The sequence below is a fragment of the Phocoena phocoena genome, chromosome 17, assembly GCF_963924675.1.
Source record: "Phocoena phocoena chromosome 17, mPhoPho1.1, whole genome shotgun sequence".
NCBI lineage: Eukaryota > Metazoa > Chordata > Mammalia > Artiodactyla > Phocoenidae > Phocoena > Phocoena phocoena.
Genome location: NC_089235.1, coordinates 45,472,034 through 45,487,485, shown reverse-complemented (window position 1 = coordinate 45,487,485; position 15,452 = coordinate 45,472,034). Strand labels below are relative to the sequence as shown.

The 15,452-nt window shown below is 45.1% G+C and overlaps 1 protein-coding gene across 1 annotated transcript in view; it reads left to right on the top strand.

The window, feature by feature from the left end:
- Nucleotides 1–15,452, top strand: part of SNX31 (sorting nexin 31) — a 61,914-nt gene that overhangs the window by 13,617 nt on the left and 32,845 nt on the right. Inside the window, exons 3-6 of the mRNA XM_065895639.1 lie at nt 59–173; nt 3,101–3,165; nt 10,739–10,849; nt 15,150–15,240. Coding sequence (XP_065751711.1) covers nt 59–173; nt 3,101–3,165; nt 10,739–10,849; nt 15,150–15,240 — 382 coding nt within the window. The remainder of the gene's footprint in view (nt 1–58; nt 174–3,100; nt 3,166–10,738; nt 10,850–15,149; nt 15,241–15,452) is intronic.

Genomic DNA, 15,452 nt, shown 5'->3' with positions numbered 1-15,452 from the left:
TCACCAGCCCTGAATTTCAGGCGCTTTGCCTTAACCGTGTGTTTTCTGGATCTTTCAGCTGAGGCGGGTGTTTGGAAATTGCCTGCCACCCTTTCCACCAAAGTACTATCTCGCAATGACCGCATCTATGGCTGATGAGAGAAGGGACCAGTTGGAACAGTATTTGCAAAATGGTATGTATTTGGAATTTTTAAAACAGATTTATCGAGATGTGAATGTTATCCATTTTATATGTTTACTCGGTGGTTTTTAGTATATTTACAGGATTGTGCAACCATCACCATAATCTAATCTGAGAACATTTTTACCACCCAAAAAGAAATTTTATACCTATTATCAGTCAATCCCTGTTTCTCTCCTCCACCAGCCCCTGTCTTTATACACTAATTTATGCCTTTATACGTTTGCCTGCTCTGTATATTTCATGTAAATGGAGTCATAAAGTATGTGGTCTTTGTATTTGGTTTAAAAATGCTTTGTTTAGATTCACTACCCCGCAGCCCCTGCCCCCGGGGGCTCTGTGTTGGCTTTGATTGTAGAAGTCAAAGAAATATCTCTGGATTAAGACTGAACAAACAAATAAAATGAACTGCTTACATGAAAGCTCTCAGGAGATAGCGGAGATGTTTACTGGCAGTGCCAGAGTTGGTTATTCCATCTCTGTCTTCCCCAGGAGCCATGCTAAGGCACCAGGGATACTCAGAGGTCTGCTCTGGCCCTGTGAGGCTGGCGATACAGAGGTCCTGGCCCACTGCTGGGTTCCTGAAAAGTGTTGTGCACAACAGGACTGAGCTCTCACAAAGAAAAGGGGGTGGGAAGAAATAGAAACATTGGCATTCAAATATTTAAAGGTTTAAAAAGCGGGAAATGGTATAGACATAAAATGTTTTAAAAATATAACCCGTCCAAAGAGTATAAAATGAAAGGTACATTCCCTTCCACCTCAGATCCCCAAGCCTCTAGAAAAAAACACTATTACAAGTGGCTTGTGTATTTCTCAGAAACCATCATGTGTATTCTAGTGTGTGGGTACATCCCTGTTGGCTAAACACAAATTGAAACTTACCTTATACACATTTCTGTATCTGAGTATTTGAAATTTTTTATTCTGAAAGAATTTCTGATTTACAGAAAAGTTGCAAAATTGATGCAAAATTTTCTGTATTCTCTTTACCCAGATTTCCCAAATGTTAACATTTTATATTTGCTTTATCATTTTCTCTCACTTGCCCATGTCTCTGTTTGTATTATGAATGTGTGCACACATATATATTATATATAATTTTTTGAGATGCTTGTTTTGCATATACAAGCCAGTTTACCCTTAAATACATCTATGTGTATTTCCTAAGATCGAGGACAACTCTTCAGTAACTACTGTATAGTTATCAAAATCAGGCAATTAACATTGATATAATAATGCTATCTAATATAGAGACCTTATTCAAACTTCACCAACTACCCCACTAATGTCCTTCATAACAAAAGAAAAAAAGCTTTTTCTTCTATATGCTATTTTATTCCTTTTAAAATATTACTCTTACAGGTCATTCTAGGTGAGAGATTATAGATTTACCTCATTGTTTCTCAGGGCTGCACATATCTTTTTTAAACATAGTAAATAGAAATTCTAGAAGTCATCTATTTTCCATTCATCTTTTGTAGTGGAGACTATACCTCTTTTAGACCTGTTAAATAAACGCTTTCAATCTCAAAATGTAATATCTTTTGAATTTTCATTCCTTCTTGGTTTGTGTTCTCATATCTTCATGAAATACTCCTTTTAACAGCTGGCCTTTTCACAAATGATCACACTGCTTAAAGGGTCACTTCTCCAGGTGACTTCAGACCTAGGTTCTTCAGACCTAGAGTCAAGTCCCAGGTTTGCACCTCACTGGCTGTGTGACCTGGGGCAAGACACTTACCTTCTCTGAGCTTCAGTGTCTTTATCTGTAAAATGGAGATACTATTTACTTCAGGTAATCTTCTTTTGTTGTGCAGATTAAGTGAGCTAAAATATACCAAGTGCTTTGCGTAGTACCTGGTACTTAACAGTTGTACAGTAAATACTAGCTGGATGAACACTTTTTCAATAGCTTTCCCCATCCCCAAGGATCCACGCTAATGATTAGTTTGCATACATGGCACGCATATTCCAGAAAATAAGACAAGAGCTTCTTCCCCCTTTAGAAAAGAGGGAGTACCTTTTATAAAAAACAGTTTCTCCTGTTACAGAGACACTCTCTCTCTTACTTACTTTATTTTGAAAAACATGGCATCGTTTGGGAAGCACTACCTCAAATGACCTCAGTCAGTGCTAGTTTTGAATGCTGGTAGAAGTTATTTGACAAAATCAGTAAAACAGCACCAAAAAGAAAGACATTTAATACAGATTTAGAAATTGGATGAGTTTAGCTCAAGTGCAGGGTCCAGGAGAGGACTTGTGGGGAGGAAGATAAGAAGTGAGGACGCCGCTGAGAAGCACTTCACGTGTGAGTGTGAGGTCCTCAGGGGAGAGCCTTGGCCCATCTGCTCGGGCCACAGCGCTGGGTATTGGTATCTGGAGCTTTAAAACTAAGGGGCAGATTGCTCTTATAAGTATAGAAGAATGAAATTTTAAATATCTGACAGCCTTATAATTGCTTTTTTCTTGGTAACCTCTTGAGAGCTCCCATCGAGAAAAGAGGTCCTCTTAATCAGTGTTTCTTGGTTGGTTTAAAATTTTCAAATTACCAAGCATCCTGCTAAAGTGGGAGTCTAGGTCCAAGTTTTTAGATCTTATTGCTACCTCGTATTAACCCCATCATCCTTCTAGTAGGGGCGGCTAGATAGATATTGGGCCAGGGGTGTGCATGGATAAAGTAGGATTCCTGGAAACAGTCAGCCGGATTGGTGTGATGGGTTCATGCTGCCTGCGAGGCTGCCTGGAGGAGGCGGGCTTTGTAGATTTTCTTGAATTTGAGAAGTCACAGGCTCCATCGCCTTCAAGGAGGCAGCGGTGCACTGGCAAGGCCTGGAGGGCTTCCTGGAGGACAGAGCAGTTTAACAGAGCAGTCAACCCAGCCCAGTGGTAATCTGGCTCGCTGTCCCTGTTTTTCAGTAACCATGGACCCAAACATGTTGAGAAGTGATGTCTTCGTTGATTTTTTGAAACTGGTGCAGCTGGTAAGCTTGCTTTTCTTGACTAAGGTCCTTATTTCGCTGCAGAATATGTCTCCGTGTGTGCTTTTCTAGTCATCAGCCCGACAGAGCCTGGATTCAGATAAAATACATTGGTCTAAAGTTGGTCTAAAGAACAACTGACCTCTTGTCCCCTAGAGGCTGGAACTTGGCCAAGTACATTTGCTTAGCACAGCACCCATTCAGGTGGTACACATAGGAACATTTTTATGCCTGCATGTACATTCTTTTTTTTTAATATGTAGATTTAATTAATTAATTAACTTTTGGCTGCGTTGGGTCTTCGTTGCTGCGCGCGGGCTTTCTCTAGTTGCGGCGAGCGGGGGCTACTCTTCGCTGTGGTGCACAGGCTTCCCATTGCGGTGGCTTCTCTTGTTGCGGAGCACGGGCTCTAGGCGTGCGGGCTCAGTAGTTGTGGCACGCGGGCTTCAGTAGCTGTGGCTCGCTGGCTCTAGAGCGCAGGCTCAGTAGTTGTGGTGCACGGGCTTAGTTGCTCTGCAGCACGTGGGATCTTCCCGAACCAGGGCTCGAACCCACGTCTCTTGCATTGGCAGGCGGATTCTTAACCACTGCGCCACCAGGGAAGCCCTGCGTGTACATTCTTGACTGAATGGAAGAGCTTCAAAGGGATTGAAATTGCACAATGACGTGATATTACTGAACTGGCTCCTTAGGTCAGGGAGGAATGATACCTTGATCAGACGTGTAAAAACTGGGAGCAAATTTGCATTTACTCAGTTGTTCAAGTGTGTTGACAAACTTACTGGTCCAGCCAACTGAGAAATGCCCCTAGAGTCTCCCCTCCCATTGTATAATTGCTCGTACTTTCACATACACTTAATGGTATGTGTGTATATATATATGTATATGTATATACTTTTCTTTTCTTTGGTAGGTTGTTTTTGAGGCGGTGCTGGTGGTAACATTCCAACAGCACAAAAGGATCTATAATGAAAGTAACCTCGCTCCCACCACGGGTCTCCAGGGCCCCCCCTCAGAGACAACTGTTGTTTACAGTTTAATGTATGTCCCTTCTACACATTTCCATGCACATGCAAGCATTCATATGTATGCATATCCTTTTTTGCTTTACAGATAAGCACACACTCTGCCCACATTCTGAACCTTGTTTTTCAAAATTTACATCTTGCAAATCATTCTATACGAATGCATGGAGGTACAGTCAGCCGTGGTTCTGTCATCTTTGTGTGCATTATGGTTTTTGCTTTCAATGCTTCCTAAAAATCATTCAGAGGGTGGCAGTGTTTTGGATCTTTGTTTTGAGTGTCTTTTTTTCCTGATGATTTAAAGGAGTTTTTTTTAATGTGTTTTTCTTTCCTCCTTTCTTTCTTTCTTTCTTTTTAATTGGGATATAGTTGTTTTACAGTGTTGTGTTAGTTTCTACTGTACAGCGAATTGAAGTAGAGTTCCCTGTGCTATAGAGCAGTTTCTCATTAGTTATCTATTTTATACATATTAGCGTACATATGTCAATCCCAATCTCCCAATCCATCTCACCCCACATTTCCCCACTTGGTGTCCATACATTTGTTCTCTACATCTGTTTTATTTGATTTTAGTGCTCTCAGTATTTTTTTATCTGTATAACTGCACAGAAACCTTTTGCCCCCGCTGCATTTTGCAGCATCTCTTCCTGCTTATTCTGATGAGATTTTCACTTTTGCAATGGCTTTATTTTTCGCTTCTGTTGCTTCCGTGAACTTGTCCAGCTTCCTTTCACGTTTATTCACTTACCTCTTTTTGGAGACCTTGATCTGTTCTTTGAGGTCTGAGTTCAGAGAAGCCTTATTTTGATTAACACAGCCATTGTTTTCATCTCCTTGGTGGCATCACTTTTGGGGGGGATATATTTTTCACCCTTAGTTGGTCATGTTTCTTCCCTCCTTTCTTGCGGGATTTTTGCCTCTCGTTCTCCCAGGTGATCCATCAACTTTGAAAGGGGTGCATTCAGTAAGCCAGCTGGCCCACGGTGTTGGAAGTTGCTGGAGCTGAGCTGGTAGAACCTGTCTGCCGTACTTCTGGATCTTGCCTCTCCGTCTCTGAGGACTTTCTCACTAACACTTTGCCCCAGGCCAGAGCGGCATATCTGCAGTGACACCCAAACCACAGTTTCTCTTATCAAGATCACATCTTCAACCATCCTGCTGACTAATAAGCCTCAGAACTGGCTTAGTGGTTAGGAGTGCAGGCTCAAAATGAGATGGCCAAGGTTTAAATTTTGGCTGCCCTACTTTGGATTTGTGTTTACTTAGTCTCTTTGTATCTCAGTCTCCCCATCTCGAAAATGGGGAGAATGGCTCCTCTCTTAGTGCTGTTGGGAGGATTAAGCGAGCCAGTGCTCTTAAGGCACTGAAATGTAATCTGGCCGATGTTATAACACTTATGTGGTCCTCCTGCTATTACCAACGCCAGTCCTTTTTCCTCTTCCCAGCCTGCTGAGAGATTGCTTCCGGCAAAGACGGCGGGCCAGCACATCTCTCCCCAGACACTAGGTGGTGTCAAATGGGCCCAGAGTTGTGCTCCCAGACGTGCCTAGTGCTTCCTGATGAACTGCTTTAACACAGCTTCTATGTGGCTTGAGTCCTGCCCCCTGCATCTTTGTACCTCTGCTTCCCTCCTCCCTGACCAGACCCAATTTTCACCAGAGACAGCCCCTCTGAAAACCCAGTTGTCCAGGCTTGGGACCATTTTCAACTTCTTCAAAGATGGTGAGGTGTGGGTCTGCCAGACCATTAACGTAGCCCAAGGAGCAGGGATTGGGAAGTTTCCCCACCTCAATATTATACAGACCCCACCTAAATATTTTCACTGCCTTTGTTAAGTGCCTGTCCTGCAGTTTCCCTGTGGTTATTGCCAAATAATCACACGCTCACGGGCGTGGCTCTCCAGGGCTCAGCAAGTACAAGCACATCTTCCTGTCTCTGGGCAAGGACACACTGTGTGAGAAACGTGAATACATGTGACCGCGTAGGAGCCTTCCGAGGAGCCTCTATCAAGGATGGCCAAAGGCCAGCTGCAGTCATCAGAGGGGGTTGCCTCTATAGGGCACTCAGTCTGGGCCAGACCCAGTGCTTTCTGTGTGGTATCTCATTTATCGCTCACAACTTGTTGAGGACGGTGCTGTTAGTGTCTCTTTTTCAGGTTAAGTAATTTGTCCAAGGACCCACATCTTCATAAGTGGAAGCCCAGCGAGCCTGGATCCACTGACGTCATGAGATATTTCTAGAGTGGTGGCAGCCCCCCAGCCCCGCCCCCGACTTACCATGCTCTGTGCTTTTGCCCTGCAATTGCCTCTGAGATGAAGGGACTTTTGAAAAGGCAAAACCAAAGTCTTTAGACTAAAGACTTTTTATGTTCCTGGTTCTTAATCTAAAGTGTGGACAGGATGTTTGAGAAAAAGGAGACTAAGAAGGTATTTGGAATGGCTTTTGTATACTTGGGAAGTTAGGGGCAATTTATGTATCTGGAAAGTGTTGCCCACCATAGCTCTGGGGGCTCTAGGAGATGACTGTTTCCCCATTTCCTCTTAAGAATGTTTTCCGTGTCCCTTGGAGTGAAATGATTAGGACCGATTATTAAGTATGAGAGAAATTTAGAGGTTGGCGAGTCCAAATATGGATTTTCTTGGATAATAAAGCTCAGGATAAGCACTGTGCCTACCAGACATCCTTCTGCCTCAGAGCAGAATATCAATAAAGCACACTGATGGAGAGTCTTTGATAAATTAAACAATTCCTCAGGGTGTTGCATTCGATTTGAAAAGAATTAGCACGTTTCAAAATGTGTTAAGGCAGCCCATGGTATTGGAGGATTTCGAGGTTTCTTAAAAATAAATGCATTCCGTTTACTACTGTGAATTGTGTGTTTTAATTCCTGATCTGCCCTAGATCAAGATGAGTTAAGTTTTGTTTTCCTACAATCCGAACCCACCACTTTGGTTTTTTTCCTCTAATTGCGTTTTTGTATGGCTTTTACATTTTATAAATTATATATGTACAAGTAAAATTCAGATATCACAAATAGAGCCACATTCCTCCTTGATCACCACTCCAAATGTTTTATCTGTTGTTCACTTGCTTTTTTCTCATAGTACAAAGGTTTTTCAATGGTTTTTTTTCTCCTGTTTATCATGTTCTAAAAATGTTTATTTTTTTAATCAAAGCAAGATGTGCTGATAGTTTTAAAAGTAAAATAATGCTAGAAAGGATTATACTATAACAATCTCCTGCTTTCCAGAGGCAATGGCTTTCCAATCTTTTAGCTTTTTCTTTAGATGTTTAATTATCTAGAGGTTAACGCGCAGGCTCCACCGCCATGGCTCACGGGCCCAGCCGCTCCGCGGCATGTGGGATCTTCCCGGACCGGGGCACGAACCCGTTTTGTCCCCTGCATCATCGGCAGGCCGACTCTCAACCACTGCGCCACCAGGGAAGCCCCCCTTTTGCCTTTTTAAATAAAATCGTCAAGTGTCTGATTTCAGGGCCGTCTATAATCTGACCCACCCTACCAATGCAATCTGCTTCCTCATTTTTCTCCTGCAGAAGAATTTAATATGGATATGCGTTTCTATTATTTTAACTGTTTATATAAATTAGGTATCTATTGGTCTGCAATATAATTTGAGTTGGGAGTTGCACTGAAGTAACAAATTAATGGTAGCTTTTCCTTAAATCATATCCAAAGGCAATGACATCTTTCCGTTCATTTCAAGAGTGTTTTTCCTCGGAGGTAAGAAGTGTTTGTGAGGCCAGATACCTTTAAGACCCTAAGACCTAGGCAAAGGTATACCTAGAAAGGGACTATTTGCAACAGTTGCTCTGGGGAAACCCCTGACCCTTGACTACTCTGCTAGATATGGGGTCTTGGGAGCTCTACTGTTAGCAGTTATCATAACTGCAGGGGAAGTGGGGAAATCTGTCAGAATTCCCCCAGGAAGGTAGAAGTGAAGAAAGTACGGCTGAGGTTGTATAGGGAGAGCTTAGGGCCTGTGCTGTGGTGGCGGGAAACCAGTGCCCCTGACATGGTCTGGGAGGGCTTGGAGTGATTTTCACAGGATCCCAGGAGGTGGGTTGTCCCAGCACTGGATGCTTGAAGGGAAAACCTGGCAGATGGTTGGTTTAGCATCTGCTGATTTGGAGGCTAGTACTGACAGGGAGAAGCCACAGGACTGTTTGAAAAGTGACCAACACAGTGATCAATAAGTGACAGATTGACTCAGGCAGACAGACACTTACTGTACATGGAGGGGGCAGCATATCACGGTCTCTTATGCTGGTACTATGGTAGTAACATGGCAGCCATATAACTTATCCAAAACTCGGACACTTTTGAGAGTGGAGGCGGCACTCTGAGTGTTATGATACGTTAGTCTGCTCCGGCTGCCATAACTGGGAATCTTAAAGAACAGAAATTCCTAAAACTGTGAGAAATAAATTTCTTCTTTGTGCATGTGTGCAGAGACAGCAAGCTCTGTGGTGTCTCTTCCTACAAGGAAACTAACCCCATCATGAGGGACACTTAACCCTAATCACTTCCCAAAGGCCCCATCTGCAAACACCATCACATTGGAGGTTAGGGCACGAACCTGAATGGGGGAGGAGGGACACAAACATTCACTCCAAGGCAATGCTGGACCAGCCAGGAGATGAGTCCAACCTAGTTGAACCCAGGCTGTAGAGTCACGAGGAGCTGGCCTTGAATCCTGCCTCTGCCACCAGCTAGCAGTGTGTCCTGGAGGAGTAATTTAACCTTTGTAGACTTGTACTTCATCTGAAAAGGGGGGCTTAATAAGTGTATATCCCTCATGGAGTTGTTATGAGAATTACATGTGCTACTCTCAATATATGTGAAGCAGTTAGCACAGAGCCCAATTATCAGCATCGTGATCTAGCAATATATTTGTATGTAATAAATACATAGATAGTATATTTACTCATAAATGAGATGCTATCTCTGCAAGTTGCCTGTATATGTGGATATAACACATTCACAAACTGCTGTTTTTGTGGACGAACCCTTTGAATTTGGGAAGCAGCAGCGTGTCTCTTCTAAAGTACTTAGGTTCAGAATCATAGACATTTAGTGATTGTAAGTATGTGGGTTCAGGGCAGGTGTGGTTAAGATGTAAAGTCAAAGCTTGCCCTTGGATAACGAAATTAGGAAAAAATAAGCCTGTTACTAACATGATGGACCTTTTGAGGTACCTGGGCAGTGCGATTGGGTTGCTGGGTTTCCCGGTTCCCTACAAAGCCTGGTGCTTAATCCTCTGTGTCTGTGAATGGCAGGGGGTGGTCAGGAGGACTAAGGAGGGCGAGGTGCTGCCTGTTGAGGGGAAAGGGGTCTCACCTGGTCAGCTGACCTGAGTCCCAACCCCGTGATCCCCCAATAATCTTCTGATCAGTCATCAGGATCTTCCCTCCCCCAAACCGATACCAGGAAGGAGGTGACCTGGATGTAAATTTTCTGGTCACTAAAAACAGATACTGCCTCTCCCCCCATACCCCCCGCCCCCATCCCCACAAACTGTGTTGCTAATTACTAACATTCTGGCTTATATAGCAGGCTCAGAACACAGAAAATGATCTGAATGGCTCTTTTCTCATTTCTCCCCAGGATGACACATCACTAGTGCCATTCTAAATGCCTAGGAGAGAAGGGAACGCATTGCATGCAGTGGCTGCGTCAGGGTTTAGTCCATCGTGGAACCTGAGATGAGAACGCTGTGACCGGGATCAGCCTCCCAGAGACAAGCAGCTCTGTGGACTGACAGGGTCCCATTCAGAGGCACTGAGAACAGCCGCCCCCAGATACAGCTGCCCTGGAGGCCCGTGTGGGCAGCCACTGGCCCTGCCTCCCCGTTAGGGTCGCTCTCTCTAAGGAAACTGAGTGCCAACCTCAGCCTTGTGCCTTCCTGGACTCGGACGGGCTTCCCCTGTCTGTAGCATGTCTCTGACATCCTAGAATGCTCTATCCGAGAGGTTCACAGGTCCCCGGATTCGCAGTCCCCTCTGGCACACACGCATCCCCTCACAGAAGGCCAGAATGCGAAAGTGCAGGCAGGGCTGTGCTGAGCTGGGGTGTTGGCCCCTTAGCTGGGTGCCCATTCACCAGATAGAGACCTGATCCCCACACAGGTCTCAAAGTTTGCAGCTTCAGAGTTTTGCTGCCACAGAACCATAAATTAGCGCATATTACAAAGTTTTAGGGACGCCTGGCAATATTGAATATGAGAGTTAAAATCTGGGATGGCCAAGAGTCACGTGGATGGTTTTCTCAAAAGCTTTTTCCCTAAGGCAGATGCCTTGTTTATTGGGAAATTACTCACGCTGCATGTCATTGCTTTGCCTGAGCTCCTCTCCACCCTCTCCTCACCCCCACCCCACCCCCAAAACCAGTCCCCCAAATCTCTGCACTTGGCTTGCATTTGCTTTGGATACCGTATGCCCCAAGGGCCCACAGAGAGGAAGATGACTGTCTCCTGCGTCGATGTGCCCCGCGGAAGGGCGCCAAAGCTCATTGTGCTTCCTTTTGCTTATAGGACACATTTAGCATCACTACCGAGAAAGCGTCCCTGGATATATTTCTGCCCGATGGAAGGAGCATTAAAGTCGAAATTCTAACATCAGATACTGCCGAAAGAGTCCTAGAGGTAAATTCTATCCAAATTCCAGCCCCAGAACTGAATTTAGGAATCATTCTGTTTGAAGGCAGGGACTAGGATACGGTTACCTTCCATAAGCTTCCTGCCTATCATTTTACTCTGGATGACTTATCTGTAGAGATGCTGGCTTCTGCTGACGGACTGATGGAAGAATCTCAGCTACAGCCAATCCCCAGGGTCTCTTTGGGTTTTTTTCCCCCTCTCTGGGCATCAACTTTTCAGGTCCTTGCTAAGGCTGTTGTTGGTTCTCTGGAACTCAGCCAGGGATGTGACCTGCACATATGCCTAGTGCTTTATTACGGGATATCCCTACTCGGGAGCAGGAGGGAGGGTGGAGCCCAGATGACACTACCCAGGTAGGCTGGTGACAACTTCTGGTAGAGAGTGACAGTGGGGTTGTCAAAGCCAGAAAGAGTGGTCCCTCCTCCCTCACAGGGGAAAACCCCTGAAACCAATGCCCAGCACTTCTAATCCTGGGTCCACAGGGCCAGAACCGAGTTCTGGTCGGTTCTCTGAGGACTCAGAGGACGAGACCCAGAAAGCATCCTTCCTTCTCCAGATGCAGCCATTACCAGCTCTGTCCCTGAGGCCCTTCCTTCCTCGAGCTGGGCTTCAGAGAGGACTCCGTCTTCTCTCGCCCACACACTGCTGTAGGGCCAGCTCCCAGGTCCCTTGCCTTTGGAGGGTTTTAGTTTGTCAATTTAAATAAAAAGGTAAAATGAGGCAGCTCAAAATTGTCAAGAAGATGAACGTGTTCAGGAACAGCAGAGGAATTGCAGCTGGGGACGCGAAAGCTGGAAAGGCTGCCGGCGTGTCCGCTGAGGGTTTGGGGGAGGCTTTATTTATGGGCTGGGAATGTAAAGAAGGAAGAGTTCAGTTAGAGTCTACTAAAATCAAAACAAATGGAGACCAGATTTGAAAATTACCCCAGCAGACAAAACCGGTCCGGTCACACAAACAAAGCTGAATTCCACTTATTTTGTGAGACCAACCTGACCTGGGTCATATCTTGTTTGGGTCTCTGGAAACCATGAGCAAAATTTCCCAAGGCTGATATGAGGCAACCCCGGACTAACTGTCTATCATTTAAGAAAATTCCAATATTATCTGTTTTCTGTGAATTAGGCATTTACGGGAAATCAGCCTCTCAGTCCTTAAGTCTTGTCTTCCTGAGGCGCACTTGTGGGGCTTTCCATCTTATATCCTCCGGTTCCATTTAGATTGAATTTCTTTCACAAATTCTAATCCTCCAGAGAAACATTCAAGGGAGAATAAGAAGTTATAAACAGGAGGAAGTCGGAAAGTTTCTAGGACCTTTCCAAGGACGGAAATCTCTTGTGCTAGGGTCCTGGTGTCTGCCACCTTCTGAGCCGATGACCGGAAGTACTCCCTGCTGGGTTCCCAGCTCTTGAGCCTGCCTCTACCTGAGACTGTGGGAACTTCCTCCTGCATTATGGCTCCCCTTCCCAGCCTGGAGATTTGAGCCCACCTACGCCCTCCTGGTTGAGTCCCCAGGTTAGGAAATACTCCTCTAGATCTTGCTCTGCTCGAGAGTGATTATTTTGCACCTTTCTTCCTACTAAAGTCACTACATACACCCTTTTCTTGGCTCCAGGATTGTGACCTGGTTGCCCGGTATCAGCAGCCACCTGGTTGCTGAGGCCATCCGTTGAGAAGTTACCCTGGGTCCTCCTCCTTCACCCCCCAAATCCGACTGACAGTACATCCCAAGTCTCTCTCCTCTTCATCCCCACGCCCCTAGCTGCTCCCAAACTAATCTCCCTGCTTCCAGTCTTGCTAATCTGTACTGATTTCTAGAATGATCTTTCTAGAAATTATCAAGGGCCCTTGATGCCTAACACTTGAGTGGATTTATACCAAGAGACCCCAAAACACGAAACACAGTTCCCTAAATTGCCCTCCCAGGACTTACAAAGTGGGAGATAGACACATAATAGAAAGAGGAGGAGACAGTAATAGTGAGGGTAGGGACCACAAACTCAGGTACCCTGTGGCCAGGCAGGTAGTCAGAGGTGCAGCTGTAGGATATAAGCTCATTTGGAAATGGTTGGGCCTACAGAGAACCGGAGAGCAGCTGCCCTGCCCAAGGACACCATTATTGACATGTTTTACACACACTGGGCTCGCTGGCCAAACTAGACATAACTGTAGCTGAAGTTGGCTGCTGGTGGGAGTATGGGGTCTCCTATCTGCTGGGGTTAGGACAAGTCCCAGATTCAAATTACAGAGCTGCTACACGTGAGTTTGGGTAAGTTATTTAATTTTTTGAAATGATGTCTAAGTAATTATAGCAATAGCTCACAGTCCATCAGCAGTGGTGAGTATGGTTCTCATCATTATTAGTATGATGTTAGAGGGAGTGATGAATAATTATTGAGTAGGGCAGTAAGTCTAGGGTTCCACAGTACCACTTGTTTTGTCCAGTTCCCCTTGTAACTGATAGCAGAAGTCGAATGAGGTACATTAACCTCAGAAAAATGTACTTCCCCTCTTCCATCACACTGGCTCGTGAGAAATTCAAATCCATGGCATGGACATCATTAGCACTGGAGGTAAAATGAAGTAAAGGAGTTTCTGTATAAGGTAAAGCGAGCACTTGGCCAGGCACAGATGTCAATTCTCTTCCAGGGGCTGGGAAATTCTCTAGCTGACATAAAAATGTAACGTACATTTTGTAATTAAAAATTATTGTCCGTGTCTTCTCAAGCATACTTGTCACCACGTTCACTTTGCTTCTCCGGCCATCCTGATGGGCTCTTTAAGGACCAGCAACAAACTAAAATCTCTTTTTTGCTTTCTGTGCATTTGTGCTCATGTAGTTGTATCGGTGGTGTTCGTGTTTTGAAGCATCATTAACATTTGCTAAGAAGGAAATACTACTGTGTCTCTTTTTGTACTGCTTTCTCGTCCTCGAAAGGTGTCTGTATTTATGTCTTTATAAATTATAGAAAGTGTCTCCGTTCCCACTCCTCTCTCTTCCTTGGCATGTAAGCTCGCTGTTTTCACTGAATGAGTCAGAGAAGAGAGAAATCTAATTTGAGTGGGCATGGGTTCATATTTACTCTAGGAGAAGATGACTTTGCAGTCTGTCACCACTGGTGCACACTCAGCCCCACACAGAGAGGTGCCCTGTGTTTTGGTTCAGGGTTTTGCTTTGTTTTGTTTTTGTTTTTGTTTTGCAAGGGCATGGGGAAGAGAGTAAGGTAGAAAGGAGAATGGGGATAAACATTGAGTCAAAGTTGTGAAAAGTTCCCAGGCTCTTCTTTATTTTCAGAGCTATACTGAGAACACCTACTCATACCATCCACCTAATCAGACTGTCTCCCAAGGTAATTTACAGACCTCGGACAAGAAAGTACCCCTTTCAGCCTCGTACAACTGCCACCTTGAGAACTTGGAGCCGTGGTCAAAGGGTCAGCTCACGCACAGAGCCATATACAGGTGGACCCCCGCGCAGAGGGTTGCAGAGGTGATCTAGTGAATTCAGACTAGGCATGCAAAGAAATCACCCAGAAACCCAGCCTTAAAGAGGGGGTGGGCTGGCCGAGCGGAGAGGGAAAGAGCCTGTGGAAGCATGAATGTTCCTACTAAGGGAGGGTGAATGGATGTGAAATGTTCCGAGATTACAGCCTCATGACCAGTTGGGAAAAACGAAAACACTGGTGTTGAAATGAAAGCTGTTTGAGGTAAAGGTCAACGAGGAATATGAAATGAGGGCAGCCTGTGCCCGGGATCTGAGGTTTCACTGAGCAAAAGCCACACAAATTAGACTTGAGCATCACAGCAGACATCAGAGAGAAGCAGGCCTGGAGTGTCATAGGCGGACATTAGCCTGTACACTTTTATATGCCAGCCAATGGTGGGGAACATCCCTTTTCCCAATATCTGGTAATCCAGCCCCCAGGGAAGGTAGATTGGAGTGTGGGCCCCAGGGGCAGGTATTACAGAAGGGCTGATGATCCTGGAGAATGGCTACTGCCCTCCAGTGGACAATAGAGACCAAACCAATCTGGGAGACTAGTCCTTACCCCAGATGGGACAAACCAGTCTCAGCTGGGGCCAGTTCATGTCTATTGTTGGGAGGACTGATTTTTTTTTTTCACTGTAATTTTTTAAAATTTCTAAATTTTCTAAAATGAGTATAAACCTTTTTTAGATTCGGGAAAGATTTCTCTTAATATCCACTGCCCCCTTAAAGCTCTTTTTATTGATATTTACAGGTAGACACTCCTAACTTTTCCCTCCTTTTTCTCATCTTTGGTTAAAGGTGGTATCACACAAAATTGGACTGTGTCAGGAGCTGCTGGGATACTTTGGACTATTTCTCATTCGGTCTTACAAGGAGGGCAAGCTGTCTGGTAAGGAGAGAAGGAAGTACAGGCAGCCTGAGATGAGGTGGGCAGGTGTGGGCAGGCACTCAGCCAGGAGGTGCGGGGTTGCAGCTGAGGGGCCATTCACCCCCCAGGGGAACGCCCCAGTGTGTGGTCTCTACTACAACTCTCAGCCCCCGAACCGGACATTTGGGGATGGGGGCTGTGCCTTTGTTGAAAGTGAGCTGGGGCTGAGCAGC